Below are 20826 nucleotides of genomic sequence, written 5' to 3'. Positions count from 1 at the left end.
CGCCACTGTTTTAGTTAGCTGTTTGAAATGTGCCAATGGAACAATTATATCAACTCCTTTATTATTGTTCCTTTCAGCCAATAGTTTACCTGTGTTAAGCTTAGCCCAAGGATTAAATAATGAGAGCAAGTGGGAGGTGATTGTAAATACAACCAGTACTATCAAGGTGATAGCTGTTGATGCTGATAAAGGAGATACCATATCTTATAAAGTAGTAAACCCTTCCTCTAGACTCAATGTATCAGCTGATGGTATTATCACATACATCCCTGATGTGGAGAATGTTATCATTCAGTAGGTTATAATTTTGTTATTTTTATTAATTCGTGCAATTTACAACAAATGTTATTTGAAATATTGTTTTACACATTCATAATGCCACTTCTATTTTAAGGTTGGGGATTTTCAAGTCAACTGTACCATATTTGATGATTGAAGTCTGATGATAAATTCTTGTCTCAATAAATAGACATTCGGAAATAGTTTTATTAAGTTACCTTAGGTCTTTGCAAAGACATTTATAGTGTGCTATTTTTAGCACAAGATAATTTCATTTAGTGTGTTGAATGAAAGGATAGATTTATTTTTAAGACAATCAATGAATAATAGGGGCATGGTGGCTGAGTGGCTAGACTTCTAAATATAGGGGTCTCATCTTCGAATCTTGGTGAAAACTGGAATTTTGAATTCTAGGATTTTTAGGACGATAGGAATGAATATTCTTTTTTGTTTAAATATGTTAAGACAGTGATGCCCAGCCGTATTCGGCCTACGGGCCATTTTAACATCCAACTCTCATGTCGCAGGCCACATCACTAATTAGATTTTTTAACAAGGAAATTAAAGACGACCAATATTATTAGAAACCTATGAGTCTAGTACTTACAATAACCAATCTTCTTCTTCTTCTTTTTCATTGTTCTCATTGTTATGTTGGAGTGTTCATATGACTAGACCAATACATGAGATGAACTGCGCAGTGGTTTCCAAATCAGGGAGCTCTCCATATAGTTTTCTTTCTATTGGGGTGATTTGGGGCCAATGTCTTATACGGGCCTCTTGGTAGAGAGAGCAGTTTTGGAGGACGTGGTCGGCATTTTCTGGTGATACTCCACATGGGCAGATTTCACTGGTTCCAATTTTGAGCTTCCGGAACATGTGTTGTCGCATTCTGTTGTGTCCGGTCCTGAGTCGAAAGATTAGACGTTGGTCTTGTCGGGATAGCTTATATTAAGCGTCATCTTTCTTGTGATTTGGATGGGAGCTCGTCCATTTCTCATTTATTTTATCTACAATTAATCTCTTCATTTCTTCTGGATAGAGTGCAGAGTTTACGTGTGAGTTTGTTCTCCCACTCTTGGCAAGTGTGTCAGCCTTTTCATTTCCTGCTAGTTGTATGTGAGCTGGTATCCATTGAATAACAGTTTTTTTGCTGTTGTTGTTGAGCTTTGTAAGTGCTGTTCTGAGGTTTTCAATATAATGGGAATCAGAGTTTTGCAAGCTTTGGAGGGTTGTTTTCGCATCTGTTAGAAAGACAATCTGACTGTGAGGGGAACTTGGATGATTTGCTAGCATGGTAGCAGCTAGTGCTAGTGCTTCCCTTTCTGCTCTGTGACTGTCAGAGAGCTCTCCACTTGCAATGGATTTTTCTAGTTTTCCTCCATCTGGCCATTCAATAAGTATTCCAGCTCTTCCATTTGTGGTGGCTTTATGGGATGAGCCATCCGTGTAAACTATGATCCACTGTTTGTAAAATGTTTTACATGTTTTGGATGTTCCTTCAGAGTTGAAGATAGTTTACTTCCTAGTCCAAACTTCCCGCAGGACGACGGGGGATGGGAGCGGGCAGGGTTTGAACCCTCGACCGTTGATAAATCCGAACGACAATCCAGCGCGCAAACCGCACAACCACGCAGCCATCCGATTGCTAGGGTAATTGGTATGTAGAAAACAGTTCACTATTTCCTTGAGCTCTGTTGGTCTGTAATCAGATTTTCTTTTTATGTTTTCAATATGGTCCCTTATAGTAGGAAGAAGGCTTTCGTCCCAGGGTGGAGATTCATTATAGTGTATCGAGGATTCCAGAGTAATTTTTTCAAGTTGGTGTTTCTTTTTTAGGTTTAGAGATTCCTGTATGAAATTGGTCCTTTTGAGACGGTTTTTTGTGCCAGTTTTGTGGATTTTTGTTCTGAGTGGGTGCCTCTCTAAGGTTTCCTATTTAGTGAATTGGGAAAGGATTTTTATTTCTCTTCTTTCATCCAGAGAGATCAGGGCAGCGGTTTCCTCCATAGCTCTTATGGGTGTTGTTTTGATTGCTCCTGTCATTATCCTTAGACCAATATTTTGAACCTTGTCTATTTTTCTTAGGTTGGTTTGGGCTGCTGAGCCCCATGCTGTGGCACCATATTCTAGTACAGGTCTTACATAACTGGTATAGGTCTTTTTCAGGATGTTGTGATTAGCTCCCCAATCTGTGCCAGCTAATTTTTTCAAGAGGGATAGTCTCTGGATGCCTTTACTCTGTGTTTTATCTATTTGGTTTTTCCAGGTTAGTCTTGGGTCATAGGTGACTCCAAGATAAGTAGGGCTGTCATTTTTTTCTAAAGCTTCCTTATCTAATGTTAATTTTATTGTTTGTTGTTTTGTTGACAGTGAGAATATGGTATATGTTGTCTTTTTTGTGTTAATGGACATGCCCCAGTCTTTGGACCAATTATTGAGTTTATCAAGTGCATCTTGTAATCAAAATTTCGATGTTCCTACATATTCTTCTGTGCTAATTAAGGCAAGGTCATCTGCATACATGCTGCTTTTAACTTTTTTAGGTAGGTTGTGATTTAGATCGTTTATGAATATTAGGAAAAGTGTTGGGGATAGGACTTCTCCTTGGGGGACGCCATTTTTTATACCCACTGTGTGGCTTCTTTGTCCTTGCATGCAAACTAAGGCTTTTCTATTATTTAGGTATTCCTTTATCCAGTTGTACATTCTGTGGGATATGTGATGCTGGATTAGCTTGAGCAAGAGACCTTGTTCCCAGACTTTGTCAAATGCTTTTTCTAAGTCAACCCACACAATTGTTGTTGGTTTCTTTTCTTGAAAGCCGTCTTCTATTTCTTGTGTGATGAAGGCAATTTGATCTTCTGTTGATCTGCCTTTTCTAGGCTTCAGTGAGTAGGTTATTTGACTTAAGGATCCATGTCAGCCTTCTATTTATCACTCTTTCCATCAGTTTGCAAGTACAGCTAGTGAGGCTGATGGGACGGTAGCTATCCAGTTTATTTCTTGGTTTACCTTGCTTTAGTATAGGGATCATAATGGCTTTTTTCCAGATGTTTGGAATTCTGCCAGATTTCCAGCTAGCATTGAATAATTGTAGCAGTTTTCTTTTGGCTTGAGGACCCAAGTGAAGAAACATGTCATTTGATATTTTGTCTGGGCCCGGGCTTGTTTTGGTTTGAGGACTTTTAGGGATTCATCTAAGATTAGTGGTCATTCCCAAGGAGTAAGCTGGATTGTTTTCTTTAATTTTATCTTGGATTTCTGAGTTTACATCTTTATTTCTACTTTCATTAATTTGTATTTGTCCTACGCTTTGGAAAAACTTAATGAATTCATTTGCTGCTTCTTGGCCTTTCAGGGGTTTGTTGTCCTTTTCTATTACTATAGGAGTTGTTCTGTTTTCTTCCTGGTTGAGACATTTGGCTATACGCCAGAGTTTGTGGCCATCTCTATCTACGTTTAGTTTTTCTGTTTTTTCATGCCAATAACCAATGAAAAGTTTATCCGAAACCAACTTCTTATCATCTGGCAACATAAATGAGACAGCAAGTTGGAGCAACCTTTGTGATGGTTGAAACTTCTTTTAACAAGTCTTTCCCAGTGGGGGTCTATTGCATGTTCATGTTAGTGGGGGCCGGGTGGAACCACTTCCTGGCCTGCGGACCGTATTTTATGCATCACTGTGTTAAGTATACAAATACTAAAATTGATCCAGAACAGAAGGACTAGAGAATTATTTTCAGCCATCAGTCTTAGCTAAAAATAGAAACAAAGACATAGAAATAAATCAGTTGATCTAATAATTATAATTATATAATGTTTAAATGTCAATATTTTTTCTTGGCATACAGAGTTTATGCTTTAGATTCCAAAGCTGGCCAGTCTAACCCCATCGCTATAGCTACTGCTACCTGTACCAACTGTACTGGGCATGGAGAATGTGATAAAAATAGAATACTCAAAGCTACAGGATCTTCAACTTTGTTTGCCTGTAGCTGTTATCCAGCTTACACTGGTGAGTAAAAATATTTTGACATGAAATTAATTGATTAAAGCAAAGAAGTTTGTGATTTTAATAACAAGTCATTTTTTGCCTTATTTATAATTGTTTAATTCTTATCACATTTGTTACATGTAACATATATGGGCAATAGCCACTGAAATGTTAACAATATATATTTTGATATTTAATAGCATACTAGTCTATAGTAAAGAACTAAGTTTATTTCTGAACTTACCTAATGTTTGTGCCTCTCAGGACAATTTTGTGATGAGAATTATAATGCATGTAGTGCTAGTCCATGTGCTGTGGGTCAAAACTGTACTGACCTGACACCAGAACAGCAAGGCATGAATCTGACTGGCTATGTATGTGGACCTTGTCCTCTTGGATTTAAAGAGCAAGGGGGCAAGTGTATTGGTAAGTGGTGATTTATTCTAGTTGTTACTTGTTAAGGAGAAAGCTGTAACCTTTAGGCAGATGGGTGCTAGCTAGAGAGAGAGACACCAAATCTCCTTCTGCCTTGCAGCATTAAAGCTTAAGGAGACAACCTCAAGGAAAGGTCAGGAGTGGAGTCCCAGAGCTGGTTCCAGATGTATGTGAGGCATTCTTTTGGATGACTTCAGCAGGGGGGAGAGAGGGACAATGATTGATGAGCCACCTATGACCCTTTTATCTAAAGCACAGCAATGTGCTCTGTAGAGGAAATTGGTGCTGCAATGTGGCTATGCCACTCCAAAATCAGCTTGTTTAGTCACATCAGATTCTTTCACAGGTCAAGGAGAAGAAACCAACACCAGTAATAATTCTGGGCAGATTCACTGAGAAAAAAATCCTTGTTATAAACAGATCACAACTGTATTATACCTTGATGTGTTATACCTTTTTATGTTAGTGAAAATTAAAGCTAATAAATAAACAAGTGGTTTATGCTTGATATCATTTTTTTTCATTGTTGGAATTATTTCATTACATTGAGCTTAAAATCTTAAAACTTCAGTGTATTACTAAATTGTCACTTTCAATCCTGTAGATGCTAGGCTACTTTGAGAGACACACATTGTCAATTACATGTTTACGACTCTCAAATAACAATGTGGTATTTAATATTTATGGTTTTGTTTTGCATTTTAAAAAAGTTTTTTTATATATGAATATTTGTTTTGCCTCATTTACTTAGCTTTCATGATTTTGTTTTCTAGACATCAATGAATGTGACAATAATTTCACATGCTCACAAGTCTGCGTCAACACTGTTGGATCCTACACTTGTAGCTGTTATAGTGGTTACAGAGGGAATGCACTCACCTCTAGTGCATGTGATGGTAAATTTGTTTTGTTTTCACTTTCTCTGGTTTGTTAAACAGAGTTTAGAAAGTCTTGAGCACTGTTTACATTTTGATCATTTCCTCTGTTTTCTTTTGCTAGATATCAACGAATGTGAAGAGAACACAGATGACTGCACACAAATTTGTCAAAATACACCTGGAAGCTTCACTTGTAACTGTTTCAATGGATATTATTTACAAAATGGAGTCTGTGTCAAGAGTAAGATGTTAAAAACATGTTGTACACATGTTGTTTCACAAACAGTGATACTTAATAAACTTTTTTTTTTGAATTACCAGAAGTTCCTTAAAGTTACGGTCAACAATTAATAAAGTAACACAAGAGCTGCATTATTTTCTACAAAATCAGGATCTATTTTAAATGACTAATCTACCGAAGAGTTTAGAAGAGTTTAGCAGCATGACGCTATCTCAGCATAATAAAAACAATGGGTCACTCTGTTAGCCACTTAATGTAACTTTTAGTCTTCTCCCCAGTACATTTTACTTAGTTCTTATACAGGCCTTGTTTACTTGAATGAAAGGAATTCAAAACCTTGGGTTATAGGGAATCATCAAAATACTTTTAAAATGTCAGTATTCCTCTTTTTGTTGCAGATGAAACAGATGAAGAGTTTTGCAAAGCTAAGAACTGTTCCCAATTGTGTTTTGTTGAGAATGGTCAAGCAAGATGTGATTGTCAAGTTGGATTCGCACTTCATAGCGATAACAAAACATGCACAAGTAATTGTTGATCAATTATTATTAGAGTTAAAACCGAGGACCATGATGGCCATAGTCCAAAGTGTGTACCTCATGACCAGGCAGCTATCTAGAACATACAAATAAACACTACAAGGATATTTTAGTGTAAATTTAAATTTCAACTCAGATCTCTCCATCAGTGTTTAGCACTTAGCCCTTGACTGTATCCATTCTCTCATCTACATGTACTCTAGTTTCCTCTGCATGAAATAAACAATGCCAATGAAATAAGCTCATTTAAACCTCAACCCATCTATTCTTACACGCTATAAAATCATTCATGGCAATTGGGTTACAGTAAATATTGAGCAGTTTGGATTAGTTCAAAAATTGTATATATTGTTACTTTTAAATTTTAAGTGCTTTAAAAAACATTTCTTTTATTTTCTTAAAGCTTTTTTAATGAGACTTAGAATATAATCAAGTTCAAATGTTCTTTCATAAAATTATAAACTCCTGTTTACCCCACAAGAGGAAGAATTAATCAATTCATTTTCATTTCCTAATTTATGTTGTATTTTCTGTAAAAAGTTTTAACTATCTAGCCAACTGTAAATACAGTAAATGTAACTTGTACTTACTTTTTGTGGATTTTAAACCTGTAAATATTTTATTACAACTTCTAGCCTAAAATAACTTCTAACCTAAGTTACAGCATAGTTTTAACCTAAGCTACAGTATAGTTTTAACCTAAGCTACAGCGAAGTTCTAAACTAAGTTACAGCATACTTCTAAGTTACAGCATACTTCTAAACTAAGTTACAGCATACTTTTTACCTAAGTTACAGCATACTTCTAACTTGTTTATAGAGAAATGAAAGTCTTTTACATTTAGTGATTCAGAACTTAACATAAAGTCAAATCACAGGAGTATTGTAAAAACAAAATTATACATGCTTACTTCCAGATATTGATGAATGTAGTTTAGCCAAGAAGCCTTGTAGTCAACTCTGTAGAGACACTGAAGGCAAATTTGTTTGCTCATGTAATACTGGTTTTAAACTTGATTCTGACAAAGTTTCTTGCACAGGTTGGTTTATTTTGAAACATATATATTAACTCTTTCAATGGTAGTTTTTCTGTTAATAGTATCAAGTGTAGGCATTATAAAAATTTACAATGTTTCCAGCTTGTGAAACTTCTTTCTATGGTATCAACTGCAATCAATCCTGTCAATGTAGTAGCCAAGGATCATGTGACCCTGTCAGAGGCTGTGTATGTGACTTAGGCTGGGAAGGAGTTAATTGCAACACAGATACTGATGAATGTAGCTTAAATACAGACAACTGCTTGACCGGAGAAATTTGTGTTAATACTTTGGGGGGCTACACTTGTAATTGCCCTGCTGGGTATTTTAGGAATCAAACTTGTCAAGGTGAGTTACAGGTTTTAATGATGTGTATTAGTATTAGTTTATTTCTTTTGTCTTTGTTCTTCAAACAGTATATAAGATTGATAAAATAAGTATTTTACAAAATGTCTTTCAATGCTCAGATATCAATGAGTGTATTAATCCTACTTGGAATACCTGTGGTGTACTAGAAGATTGCATAAACAACATAGGGAGCTATATATGTACCTGTAAAACTGGATATAAACGGAATACAGTTAGTAGACAGTGTGATGGTGAGTAAAACTGAAACATTGATATCATACATAGTTGATAATTACAAAAAACCTGACCTTTATACTGTCCATTTTAAACCCATTGTTTTATGATTTTATGTGTAAAGAATGTAATTGTGTTGAAGTCAATATACATCTCTTTAAGTTATGTTTTATATATAATTCTTTTTAGTTAATATTTGTCTGTATTGTACAGTGCAATTATTAAAACATTGTTTTAGCAATTAGAAACACATATCTTCACAAACTTTCAGTAGTTAAAATACATTTATATACTTTAGTTAAGCAGAAAGCTATTCCATATTTATTCCTTTGCTTTGTAAGAGTGATTTGATGATTACTAACCATCATTCTCTATGTGCCTCTTCTTCTTTTTCCTAGTACAGTTCCTCGATTGTTCCAGCTGTTTTAATTATTACCATTCAAAACAAGTAAACAACTAATGAAATTTTCAGAATAACTTTTTGTGGTCTTTATAAGATTTAACCTCATTATAAACAATTGATGTGTACATAGTTTTTCTATTTCTCTATACAGACTTAATCTCTGTTCCTCACACTCATTCAATAATTTGTTCCCTGCACCATTTCTTTTCTGGCTATGAATTTAAGGAATGGAACTCAATGTGAAACTCATGCAGTTATATTAGAACCAAAATCTAAAATGCACTCACTAGTTACATAGACTAATTATAGATCCCTATTTGTATTTTAAAACAGTATTTTTTGTGCAATGCTCTAGATCTATTTCAGTTTCTTTTATCATTTATAGATGTTTATACAGCATTGACTAAGTTTATTTACAGTATTTGAATTATATAACATTTTAATGGAGTCAAATTCACACATGTAATGAATCCTTTGATCTAAATTTAGTTTAACTTGCTATCAATGTTGTTTAGTAATACAACCCTAACAAAAAAAATGTGTGAAATTGGATAAAAATATTATTATCTATTTTAAACTTATTTTTATAAAGAAAATAAAGCCTTAATTAATTAGAGATCATGCCTACTTATGTTTCTTAATGAAGTATGAGAAGGAAATGAAAAACTTCTTTTTAGTTTACAAATACTAATACAAACTGTAGTCAGCTTAAACCAACAAACTTCAAGTAGAATGTATGTTCCCACAGATATCAATGAATGTTTAACTGGTGATCACAGTTGCCAACATTTTTGTGTCAATGTGCCAGGAAAGTTTAACTGTGATTGTAAATATGGGTATAAATTAGCTGATGACAGATTCACATGTGTGCTGGGTAAGTTAACAATTTACTATAAATTACTTATTGAAAGCAACATAGGTACCTTATCTTATAAATTACAAACGTTCCTTCTTAGCACAAGATAATTACATCTTATTCATATCCAGTGTTATGAATCTAGTTGTGCATGTAAATTAGAGACAAAATCTGCTAGATCACTGATTTCCGGGCTGATTCAGGCAATCCTCTCCAAGCATTAAGGGCACTAGGAAGATCATAACCAAGTCTTAAGCTAGCTTCAACCTGAGTGATACATTTATATATATATATATATATATATATGTATATTGCTTAATCTAGAGGTGCCAACATTTGTTTCTTTTTTTAATTTTTAATTTTAGCTAAAGATGTGTGTAAAGACTTTGAGAAACTGAACTGCTCACAGGGTTGCTCCGTAGATTTACAGCAAAATAAGTCTTACTGTTTCTGTAATGATGGTTACAGACTTATTGATAAAGAAATCTGTCAAGGTAATATTTCTAATACAAAAATGTTAAAATTTCACATTGTTTTACTTTTTAATCTTCATACTCAATTACCTTAAAAAAAATAAAACTCATGGACCAATTCTAGAAATTGATAGTGGGTCCTGGTTTTTAGTGCAGGTAGATTAGAAAGAATCAAATCAATATAATTGATTCTGATGATTATAACATTGGCAAAACTACTTTGAACATATCTTACTGAGGTGAATACATTCATGGAAGAAGTAGATTTTTATAAGACAAACAAGTACAAAAGTCCATGACTTTGGTTTGGTAAGTTTTAGATTTGTTGTCATAAATGGAGATTTTAACATCCTGATTGTAAGAAAGGTTTAAACTCACATGGTGTTCAGGAGTGTCTAGCATAAGGCCAGTCTGCTACTACTTGTAAATCGAAATTAAACTTGAATTCAGGGCCTGCCTTAAGTAACTGGAGGCCCTAGGCAAAGTGAAGTGGATGGCCCCAAATAAAACAGAATAATTAAAATAAACACCAGACAAATAAATAAAATAATGCAATTTCAATTGAATGATGGTTGAAACAATCTTATATAATCCTATCTTATATAATACAGACGGTACGTCAAAAAAGAAGATGATTACATCCTACAAGTCATGCATTTAATCATGCATATTAACCAATGACCTAAATTCTGCTAAGTCACTGGTTTTCCTTTCTAGCTCAGGAACCCATTCCATGATCTAATAGCACTATGGAAGGGAGCATTTGTACAAATTTGTCCTAGCATATGGAATGAGGAATTAGCCTTTGTCTGTGTCTTTCTAAGTATTTTATTAGATGCTGATGAGTAACAAAATGAAATAAAACACCCTTTTGCATTCTCTGCATTTTGTTTGATACATTAGACTTGATATTATGTTGTGACCGATTTACCATTAGAAAGCAACATTGGTAGTCTAATAAATAGATCTAAATAATTAGAAATAAACCTTGAGTTATAGTAGAGACTTAAAGCTAGGCTTATAGACATAGATCTCTGCTATGTTTGATTTAATACAGGTTTTGCTTTTTGTTTCTCGAAAAAGTTGTTTCTGTAAAAAAAAAATTTCCGATACGAGGAGGCCCTAGGTGGCTGCCTAGTTGGCTTATGCCTAAGGCTGTTCCTGTTTATAATTTGCTGTTTTAGACTCTGGTCTGTATATTAAAGTACATCTTATAACTATTCTTTAAGCAATCAAACATCATTCATTTAATATTTAAATAAGGTATGAAACTTTAATTAGCTATTATAAATTTCAGGTTTTTTTTTATAGCCTATCAAAATAAATGAGCATAATTATCCTCGCATATAAATAATAATCATTAATTTAATTACAATTAAAATTCTAGACATCAATGAATGTGAAGTATCTACACAAAACTTGTGCAGCTTCAAGTCTGGATGTGTTAACAGAGTACCAGGATACAGCTGTTCATGTCCCCCTGGGTCAAGTTTGGACAATGATGGAAGGACATGTTTTAGTGAGTACAGATATATAGATATATCTCATGAATAGTTTCTAAGTATAGATAAAATAGGAAGAATAGTACATTTAAACATTTATGACATATTTTTATCATTTCTGACACTACTCTGTGGTAATGAAGGGGCTTTTTTCTAAGGAACCAAAATATTTTTCGTTCCTATTATTAGATTATTTTTTTTTATGTTAATAGGGTAATAAAAAATTTCTTTCCAAAAATATTTAAACAAAATACTTAAAGGAGAGAGCTTGCCTTCTTATTTGCCTAACAGCACAAGAGAATCTAAGTATAAACATGTACTAAATGATTTTATTTTTCAAATTTTTGTAAGCATCTGGAAATATCTTGATCTTACTGAATAAATAAACAATCAGCATATTGCTTACAAATTTAAAAGAAATTTGAAAGTTATTTTCTCCTAAATTTGTTTGCTAATTATTTAATCTTTTACTTTTTTTAAATACAAGACTTAACTTCTTTACAGACTGTAGCAGCACAACTTGGGGAGTCAATTGTTCAAGATCTTGTTCTTGTTCTACTGGAGTTTTACGATGTGATAATGTTAGAGGATGTATTTGTAAACCTGGATATACAGGTGGGTTTATACCTTTACATTCTCATTGGCAATTAGGAATTAACTTAGATTGTAATGTTTCACCCATAAACTAATTTATAAGTTGTAATTTTTAGCCAGAATTTTGAGAAGGATTTTGTTTTCTTTTTAATAAAAAATTTTGCTTTCTCTAAAAAGTGATTATAAACAAAATAAAGGAAAATGTATTTGTCTGTATTTATTTCAGAATAAAACTGTGTTTAGTATAATTATAATATGTTTCTTGGCCTCTCTCAGTTGTGAATGACTTTGGTCATTATTTACAATAATATTCATAATTATTGCATTACCAAAAAATACCTTTAAGTCTTAACCTACTGGAATATTTAATTGCTAGATTAACGATAAACTCAAATCTATACAAATACTTTATGAATTAGTAGTGTTGAAAAGCCTTATTAAGTTTAGACTATGTATTACAGGAATCAGGTAGCCTATAAACTATCTATTATGTATTTGCTTTTTTATTATCTAGTCTTTTTTAAATGAAAAGTTCACCATTATTAAGCATTGATGTGCATGTGATCAATTAGTGTTTTATTCACTTCTTTAATTTTGCTTAAACTCCCAGGAGTATACTGTGAAGTGGATGTGAACCAATGCACTAATGGTGAAGTCAAGTGCAGTGAAACTGAACAGTGTGTTAACAGACCTGGTCCTGATAACTGTGTTTGTAAATCTGGTTATAGACTGTCAGGCAATTCTTGCAAAGGTAAATAGAAGTAATTTTTGTTTAGTAGCCTTCTATTTATTTTCCATTGTGTAAGTGTGGTTCATCTAAATTGTGTGTCTTGTTTCTCCATTGTAGTTTGAAATGCATGTGTGGAAATTAAAATGCCATTTATTGACTTATTGATTTTACAGTTTATCATATCCATTGTCAAATGGACTTAGCTTATGTTTATATTTATGTAGTCAATATCTTTATAAATATGTAACAAAGGTAATTTTTAATTTTATTCTTACTGTAGTTTTTTGTTTAAGTATGATTTAGAATATATCATTTTTAAATCTACAGATATTTATGAATGTTCTGAGTCCTCATTAAACACTTGTCAGCAGACTTGTATCAATTCCAATGGAAGTTATTCTTGTGCTTGCTGGCCGGGTTACACTTACAATACTAAGACAAACTCTTGTGATGGTAAGGAATCACATTTGACAGCTATGAATATTTTGATATTAAAAACTTGGTTTTATGATATTTTGTTTTATGATATTAAAGAGAACTTTCATGTGATTTCTACTTCTGCTAAACAGATATAAATGAGTGTGACTTGAAGTTGGACAAGTGTTCCAGTATCTGTATAAACACACTAGGCAGTTATCGTTGTTCTTGTACACCTGGCTATAAACTTGAAAGAGATGGATACACATGTCAAGGTACCTGTTATAGCCAATCAATTTAAATTACTTGGAAGAAAAAGTTTTCTATATTACTAAATTAAATTATATCGATCTGCTTATTTTTTTTTATGATAACTCAATGTTTTGTTAAGGATGTTATGATAATCCATATATTGTCCTAGAAAAAAGTGTACAAAATTGTTTAATACTTATGTATACTTTCTCCAGTAACTAGTGTGTGTACCAACAATTTATTGTGTCAGTACCAGTGTGTTAATGTCAATGGAAATGAAACTTGTTTCTGCCCTAAAGGACAAGCTTTAAACAGTGATTTGAAAACTTGTAGAGGTTTGTCATTACTTTTTTTTTTTTTAATACAATGCAATAATAATTTTTTTTGTGTTCACCACTGCACCTTCACTGTTTCTAAGTCTTTAAGACACATGATCTGACCTCTGTCTTTTATCCATTCCTCTCTGTCTTTGCTTTGACTAGAGCCTTTTTCAATGACAGGCCCATTCATTCCTTAGTGTTTTCCCATTGCTCTCTCTGCCTCTTTATCTTCTCCCTGCTACTGTTCTGTTCAGGAAGGTCATTACAAGCCCAGAAGACCTTGTGACATGACCATACAGCTGAAGTCTGTGGTTTTTTTTTATTGGTCAGCAGCTCATCATGGGGCCCCATTGTGATCATATTTCAAATTTTCTCAATTGTAACCCAGTCTTTTAAGGTGATACCATAGGATCCTTTTAGTGTTAGCTTACTTTGAAATTGTATAGTAGCTGATAAAAACAATTGCGTCACTTGATTTGATTGAAAGTACTCTGCCTCAGCACAACCTAAGGAACTATGCTGTCCTAAAATGCACAGAAAAAAATAACAACTGGTGATTATCATAAGATTCAAAGCTTCTTTGAACTATAGGTACATGAAATTTTCTCTCTGTTGGCCTGTTTGAACCATTCTGTCTGGGAAGTATTCATTTACCAATGACGTGTTCTATTATACCTTGTATGCTGAAGGCAGAGCACACTGGGGAATTCCCCATATTTTTCTCTGCACCAAATCTGCCATGGTACTACCCCTTGGGGAATAGTGTGTGGTGCTGACAGGGTTTTGGGGGCTCCTTTCCATCCCTGCCTGTGCAATGGACTTGGTCTTTAGATGCCTCAATGTGGCATCATTTAGATGTCCACGTAAGGTTCGAGATGACTGCATTTCTTTTATGAACCATGTGACCCGGGAAAGGATTTTATCCTGTGGCCAGGATGAGAAATTGCCTCCTCACCAACCCTTCTGTCTGGTGTCCCCCGCTACTAGGTGATCATTTAATCACACCCGGCTTGTCATGTTCCATGTCCTCCTAGCCACGACATGAGTCCCTTCTCTCATGCGAGGCTGGAGGCCGAGCTCACTTGGGGGCCCTCCATATGCCTATATTGTGCCACCACATCCGTGAGGGGACCATCACCACCCATATGGCCCCCGTAGGGGAACAGAGCGGTGGGTTTTGGACTGGTTAGCAAGCCTTTCTCACATCCCCAACATGTACAGGTACACTTGCTAGAGCATTCAGTGGTAGCTCACTGGGAGCTATGTTTGCTCATGTACTAAGCCTTTCTGCTTCCCCGGGCTGATGTTTCCACGCAGGTGCCACGCTGATGCAATGGGAGCATTTCCTTCGCAACGAGGCATCTCATTTCCTTTCCTATTGGCCCAATTGTCTCCCCTAATGATCATTTCTTTTATATATATATATATATATATATATATATATATATATACTTAAATATGACCATTTCCAATCATTTCTACATTGAGGCTGAGAAGCATTCCCTACAAACCATTTCTAGATCATAAGGTTGGTCCAGTTTGTGAATGAAAAATTGTAAAATGCATCTGAGTAAGTGTAAAATAATATATTTACAATTAATACTACAACGTTATATACACTTGAAATTGTGTTTTGTTTTCAGATCTAGATCTCTGTTTAAACAGTTCTTGCTCAGATTTTTGTACTTTTGTTTTCAGATCTAGATCTCTGTTTAAACAGTTCTTGCTCAGATTTTTGTACTTTTGTTTTCAGATCTAGATCTCTGTTTAAACAGTTCTTGCTCAGATTTTTGTACTTTTGTTTTCAGATCTAGATCTCTGTTTAAACAGTTCTTGCTCAGATTTTTGTACTTTTGTTTTCAGATCTAGATCTCTGTTTAAACAGTTCTTGCTCAGATTTTTGTACTTTTGTTTTCAGATCTAGATCTCTGTTTAAACAGTTCTTGCTCAGATTTTTGTACTTTTGTTTTCAGATCTAGATCTCTGTTTAAACAGTTCTTGCTCAGATTTTTGTACTTTTGTTTTCAGATCTAGATCTCTGTTTAAACAGTTCTTGCTCAGATTTTTGTACTTTTGTTTTCAGATGTAGATCTCTGTTTAAACAGTTCTTGCTCAGATTTTTGTACTTTTGTTTTCAGATCTAGATCTCTGTTTAAACAGTTCTTGCTCAGATTTTTGTACTTTTGTTTTCAGATGTAGATCTCTGTTTAAACAGTTCTTGCTCAGATTTTTGTACTTTTGTTTTCAGATCTAGATCTCTGTTTAAACAGTTCTTGCTCAGATTTTTGTACTTTTGTTTTCAGATCTAGATCTCTGTTTAAACAGTTCTTGCTCAGATTTTTGTACTGAAACTGACTACAATACAAGTATCATATGTTCTTGTCCAACCGGTAAAAGTTTGGCTGCTGACGGCTTCACTTGTAATTGTAAGTTTATATATAAAGTAAATCATTTTAAATGTCATGGCAATTGTGTCTTTTGTTTTACATATTTCAGACATTAGTTCAAAAATAAAAAATTATATCCTAGACCAAATGTCCTGCAGGAGGGCAGCGTAGAGGGTTTGAAGTTGGAACCTTCACAATTACTGTGTATAACACACCACATAATGATATAGCATTTTCATTTTTTGTTTGATTTTAGAACAACTTATTCAGGCTACAACTACATATTGCACATTTCTAAATATAACTAAAATATAATTTACAGTTTTAAAAAATTAATAAGAATATTTTTATTTTCAGCTTGTTTGCCTAATAAGTGGGGAGATAACTGTGCCAACCAGTGCAGCTGCTCTCCTACTACCACAAAGAGTTGTAGCCCCTTGAATGGTGACTGTCTATGTCAGAGTGGATGGACTGGTTCTGACTGTTCTGTAGATATTGATGAGTGTACTCAAAACCAAGCTATCTGCGCTTCTAAAAATAACACAGATTGTCTCAACACAAAAGGAGCTTATATATGTAGTTGTAAACTTGGTTATGGGAAAACATCTGGAAGTAATGAATGTCAAGGTGAGTCTTCCTAAAAGTATTTAGTAGATTTAGTATAAACAAGCTAAGATTACTTAGTAAGCTGATGACACAAATCTATCTAGATATACATGTTATGGATGTTCCTTCAGAATTTAAAAACAATAAAATAATAGCCCAAGACTGGGGAGGGGGCAGAGTGCATACCACATGACTAGGCACCTATCCATATGTATCATAACTAAGTAACTGAAGAAAAGTGCACTACTAAGTGACTGAAGATAAGGGCACTACTTATAATAACTCAAAATTTCTTTATGTAACATATAGTCCTATGTCTCCACAGCTTGCAGTGACAACTTCTATGGTAAAGACTGTAGCCAACAGTGTAACTGTAACAGCTTTCATTCAACTTGTGACAAAACAAATGGAACTTGTCTCTGTAACAAGGGATGGACTGGTCCAACATGTGATGATGATGTAGATGAGTGTACAAATACCAATAGCTGCAATAGTCTGAAGAATGAAAAGTGCGTCAATTCTCAAGGCAGTTTTACATGTTCATGCCAAACTGGGTATTACAGACCAATAGTTGCACAAGACTGCACAGGTAATCATACAAGAAGAAACATAAAAATGATAAGAGGCTTATAGTATCTGTTTGAGAAGTAAAAATGAAAAACATAGGCAAACAAAAGACAATAAACGTGTATATGTATACATACTCTTGCACAACTATTTAATTTCATTGTTTCTTCATACATTTACATTTTAAGATTTTTTTCTTACATTATGCAAGCTAAAATTAGGCTTTTTTATTCCAGCCAACTTTCAATTCTTTATGTTGATTTATTTCAGTGTGCCCACTATTCTTCTATGGAGAGTTCTGTTCTCAGTCTTGTGCCTGCAGCTCTGCCAATGCTAACAGTTGCAACCATGTCAATGGAACCTGCTCATGTACATCTCAATGGAAAGGAACAAATTGTTCTGCAGATGTGGATGAATGTCAGGACAAAACATACACATGTCCTAGCAATAGTAACTGTACCAATCTAAATGGTGGCTATACATGTACTTGTGTCTCTGGATACTTTAAAAACAGTACTGATAATACATGCCTAAGTAAGTTTAAAAAAATTCTAACCATTGCATTTAGAAAATTAATAAGAAATTAGAACATGTAGGTTCTGATGCTAAATAAAAATTCATTCTTTGTTTGCTAAATTTTTTTAATAGAAATTCTAGAGAAATATCTAGAAGTAAAATTTTCTTACAATATTGGAAATATGAATATATCTGATACCACAAGTTCTGAATGTAAAGAGTTAAAAACTGCAATAGAAAAAGCTGTAAGTAACTATATAATTTAGCTTTAAAGCCTATATTTTATTATCATAATTTACTTTGCAATGTTAATAGACAATATATTTCTTACAACTATTATTTAAATTGTTGATCTTCAGTAGTTGTATTGAATTGCAGTTTTAATTTACTTTATTTATTTACAGGTGTATCATGAGTTTGAAAAAACAATTAAAAAAATATCATTTGTAACAGTTGTTAACATGAAGTAAGATTTCTAATTATTATTATTATTATTTATTTTTGTAACAGTTAAAGTTAAGGATATGTATACAAGTAAAATATATTCATTGAAGTTTAGCACAGAACTATAACTCATTCTTTACAAATCTGTTGGTATGCCTTCTTGCATTGCAAATTACATACACCTTAATAATATATCAGGGGGTGCTGTGGCTGAGTGGTTAAGTGCTTGGCTTCTGAACCTAGGGTCTTGGGTTTGAATCTCGCATAAGACTAAGATTTTGAATTTTGGTATTCTTAGGGCCCCCCTGAGTCCCCCAAACTCTAATGGGTTACTGATTTTAGTTGGGAAAAGCAAAGGCGGTCGGTCATTGTCTAGCCACATGACACCCTGCTCATTAACCATTGGCCTAAGAAACAGATGACCTTACATCATCTGCCCTATAGATGGCAAGGTCTGAAAGGTGAACTTTACTTTTTTTTTGTTTTTGATTTAGCTCCAAAATATGGTGTTTTATTAAGGTTTCCCTTATTATCATTATAAAATAGTTGCTCTTTTTTTTTCATAATATTACAATTTTGTTTTTTCAAATATTAGTTATTGTATTCATTAATAAATATGTCTTATAGGTCAGGCAGCCTTATTGTAGAAATGAAGTTAGGAACTTATGAAAGTCAAGATTCTGCAGAAATAACTACAGCATTACATAACCTCATGAGTCTACAGAGCATATTAATAATGAATCAAACTGTGACTGTTACATCCCTAAAACTCAATGGAACAACATGTAAGTTGAAACAGTATATTTTAAATGCTGCATGTTTGTTTTCGAGTGTTGAGTTATTTCTATTATTAATTTCATTTCATCTAGGAAAATAACCCACACACATGCAAGCTATTTTAATAATATACTGAGGTGACACAATGCTGAAGTTAAGTTGATTATAGTCAAGTGCTTTCAAAAAGTATCACAGAAATTAAATAAACATTTAATAATGAAATAAAGTATATTAAATGAAAGCACACATGTAATTTATTTTCGCACATACAAGCCATGGGTTATACAAGTTTTTACACAGGAATGACAGCTGCGCAGGGTATATAAAGGTGTGGGGCTTACAAATATCATTTTACTAACAAACATAGCATAAAAGAAACTTTGGACATACCAGTGGGTCTTTATATCTCCTGTTTATCGCCCTGTACAGATACCACCATAGGCATGTGGGGTATATAAGGGTGCAGGTTGTACAATTTTGTATTGTAATTTGTGCGAAGTATATGCATATGCGGGTTATACATGAATGCAGGTCATATGCAGAAAAATAGGGTAAATCCTATAATCATATCTGATTAACAGTAACAATGAACTACCATAAACCTCTAATGAACATACAATGAACAAGAAATTTCTATATCTTGCTTTGTCTTTCTTTCATAGTCACCCATTAAAACCTTTCTAGTTACACAATTATGCTAGACCCTTCCTCTGAATATTTTTGGAATGTTTTGGTTTCTGCTGGTTAGTACATTTGTTTACACTACATTCAAGCCTTGGGCTGAGATTTTATATGGATCTACCCAGAACATACTGTTTACTGACCTGCTTAAACAGTTTACTGACGCATATTAAGTATATTAAGTCGGATATACATTTGAGGTCAAAAGAAAATCCACTGTCAAACACAGACATAGATGGCAAAATGAAAATCTAAATTGACCATTAATTGAAAATATGTCTGCGCTGGGTGTTGCAAAATATGTAGGTTGCAAATTGGGATGCCAGGAAATACTGCATTCCTCATTAATCTTTGGACTCAAAGACAAGGCTTATTATCATGATTATATCTTTGTGTTATAAGAAACCTGTTAAAATGTTGTGTTACTTTTGTTTTTCAGTGGATCGCACTTCTACTCTTTGTGACATTAAAAATGTTATGGAAAAATGTGCTGGCAATGAAGTTTGTAAAGAAAATGGAACTACAGCAACCTGCATGTAAATATTTTTTAAGGTTTACTTATTGTTGACTCTTTGAAATATTTCTTGATTGATGGATTTAAAATTCAATGGGAAAAATAATTCATTTATATAAATAAAAATTAGAGTTGGCCTTGGTTCTTGGGTCAGAGAAAAAATACTGTCAAATGTGGAAGGTGAAAGGAGAACTTTGACAAACAACATCTTTGTCTATGCATACAGGTCTGTAGGTTTTAGATGGGTTTGATTAGCCACACAAAATCTTGCACTTTATAAAAATCTTTGAACTTGAAGACTTTATATTTTTGAAACTAAAAACAATTATTTAATTAATTATCTTTTTTAAAAATATTTAAAAAGTATGGCTACAGTTAATAATTTAATTGTTTTTAAATTTACATCTTTACAGATTGATCTCAAACAGTAAGCATAACTTTTTTTTGAATAGTATATAGAATAGAATAGTAAATAATTATAGACAGTGTAATTTTTGTTATTATATATTGATTCTAAAAAAATATTATTACATTAAAAATTCTGAAGGAAAGTAATTTCATAATAGTGTGTTTTAAATTACATTGTATTTACTTCAAAATAGCTTATCACAGATCAATTGATAATTAAATTGTTGGAGTTTTGTTTCAAAGGCAGCTTTATGTTTGATCAGGTGATGAGAAACTTACTATAGGACTCGCAGTTGGCATTTCACTCTTCTGTCTTCTGTGTATTGCAATAGTCATTGCTGTTTGTTTCTATAAAAGAAGGCTAATGAAAAACAAAGGAAGCTCAGAAGACAGGT

The 20826-nt window shown here is 33.4% G+C and overlaps 1 protein-coding gene across 2 annotated transcripts in view; it reads left to right on the top strand.

Annotated features, from left to right (window-relative positions):
• The window catches only part of LOC106054754 (uncharacterized), a 154057-nt gene that overhangs the window by 130318 nt on the left and 2913 nt on the right, over positions 1–20826 (top strand). The window contains exons 169-195 of one of the 2 annotated variants that reach the window (XM_056003656.1): positions 78–294; positions 4134–4297; positions 4541–4702; positions 5485–5607; positions 5711–5830; positions 6229–6354; positions 7283–7405; positions 7505–7750; positions 7870–8001; positions 9136–9261; positions 9609–9737; positions 11104–11235; positions 11723–11833; positions 12423–12563; positions 12870–12995; positions 13112–13234; positions 13427–13546; positions 15835–15957; positions 16276–16545; positions 16850–17113; positions 17362–17625; positions 17740–17852; positions 18012–18073; positions 18679–18836; positions 19949–20045; positions 20437–20450; positions 20695–20824. In XM_056003656.1, the coding sequence (XP_055859631.1) occupies positions 78–294; positions 4134–4297; positions 4541–4702; positions 5485–5607; positions 5711–5830; positions 6229–6354; positions 7283–7405; positions 7505–7750; positions 7870–8001; positions 9136–9261; positions 9609–9737; positions 11104–11235; positions 11723–11833; positions 12423–12563; positions 12870–12995; positions 13112–13234; positions 13427–13546; positions 15835–15957; positions 16276–16545; positions 16850–17113; positions 17362–17625; positions 17740–17852; positions 18012–18073; positions 18679–18836; positions 19949–20045; positions 20437–20450; positions 20695–20824 (3916 nt within the window). Of the gene's footprint in view, positions 1–77; positions 295–4133; positions 4298–4540; positions 4703–5484; positions 5608–5710; positions 5831–6228; positions 6355–7282; positions 7406–7504; positions 7751–7869; positions 8002–9135; positions 9262–9608; positions 9738–11103; positions 11236–11722; positions 11834–12422; positions 12564–12869; positions 12996–13111; positions 13235–13426; positions 13547–15174; positions 15306–15834; positions 15958–16275; positions 16546–16849; positions 17114–17361; positions 17626–17739; positions 17853–18011; positions 18074–18678; positions 18837–19948; positions 20046–20436; positions 20451–20694; positions 20825–20826 lie in introns of those variants that run through there. The other variant, XM_056003658.1, reaches the window with a different exon arrangement.

Source organism: Biomphalaria glabrata, chromosome 11, assembly GCF_947242115.1.
Source record: "Biomphalaria glabrata chromosome 11, xgBioGlab47.1, whole genome shotgun sequence".
In the NCBI taxonomy this organism is placed as follows: domain Eukaryota; kingdom Metazoa; phylum Mollusca; class Gastropoda; family Planorbidae; genus Biomphalaria; species Biomphalaria glabrata.
The sequence above is the reverse complement of the archived record's forward strand: the minus strand, read 5'-3'. Positions and strand labels throughout refer to the sequence as shown.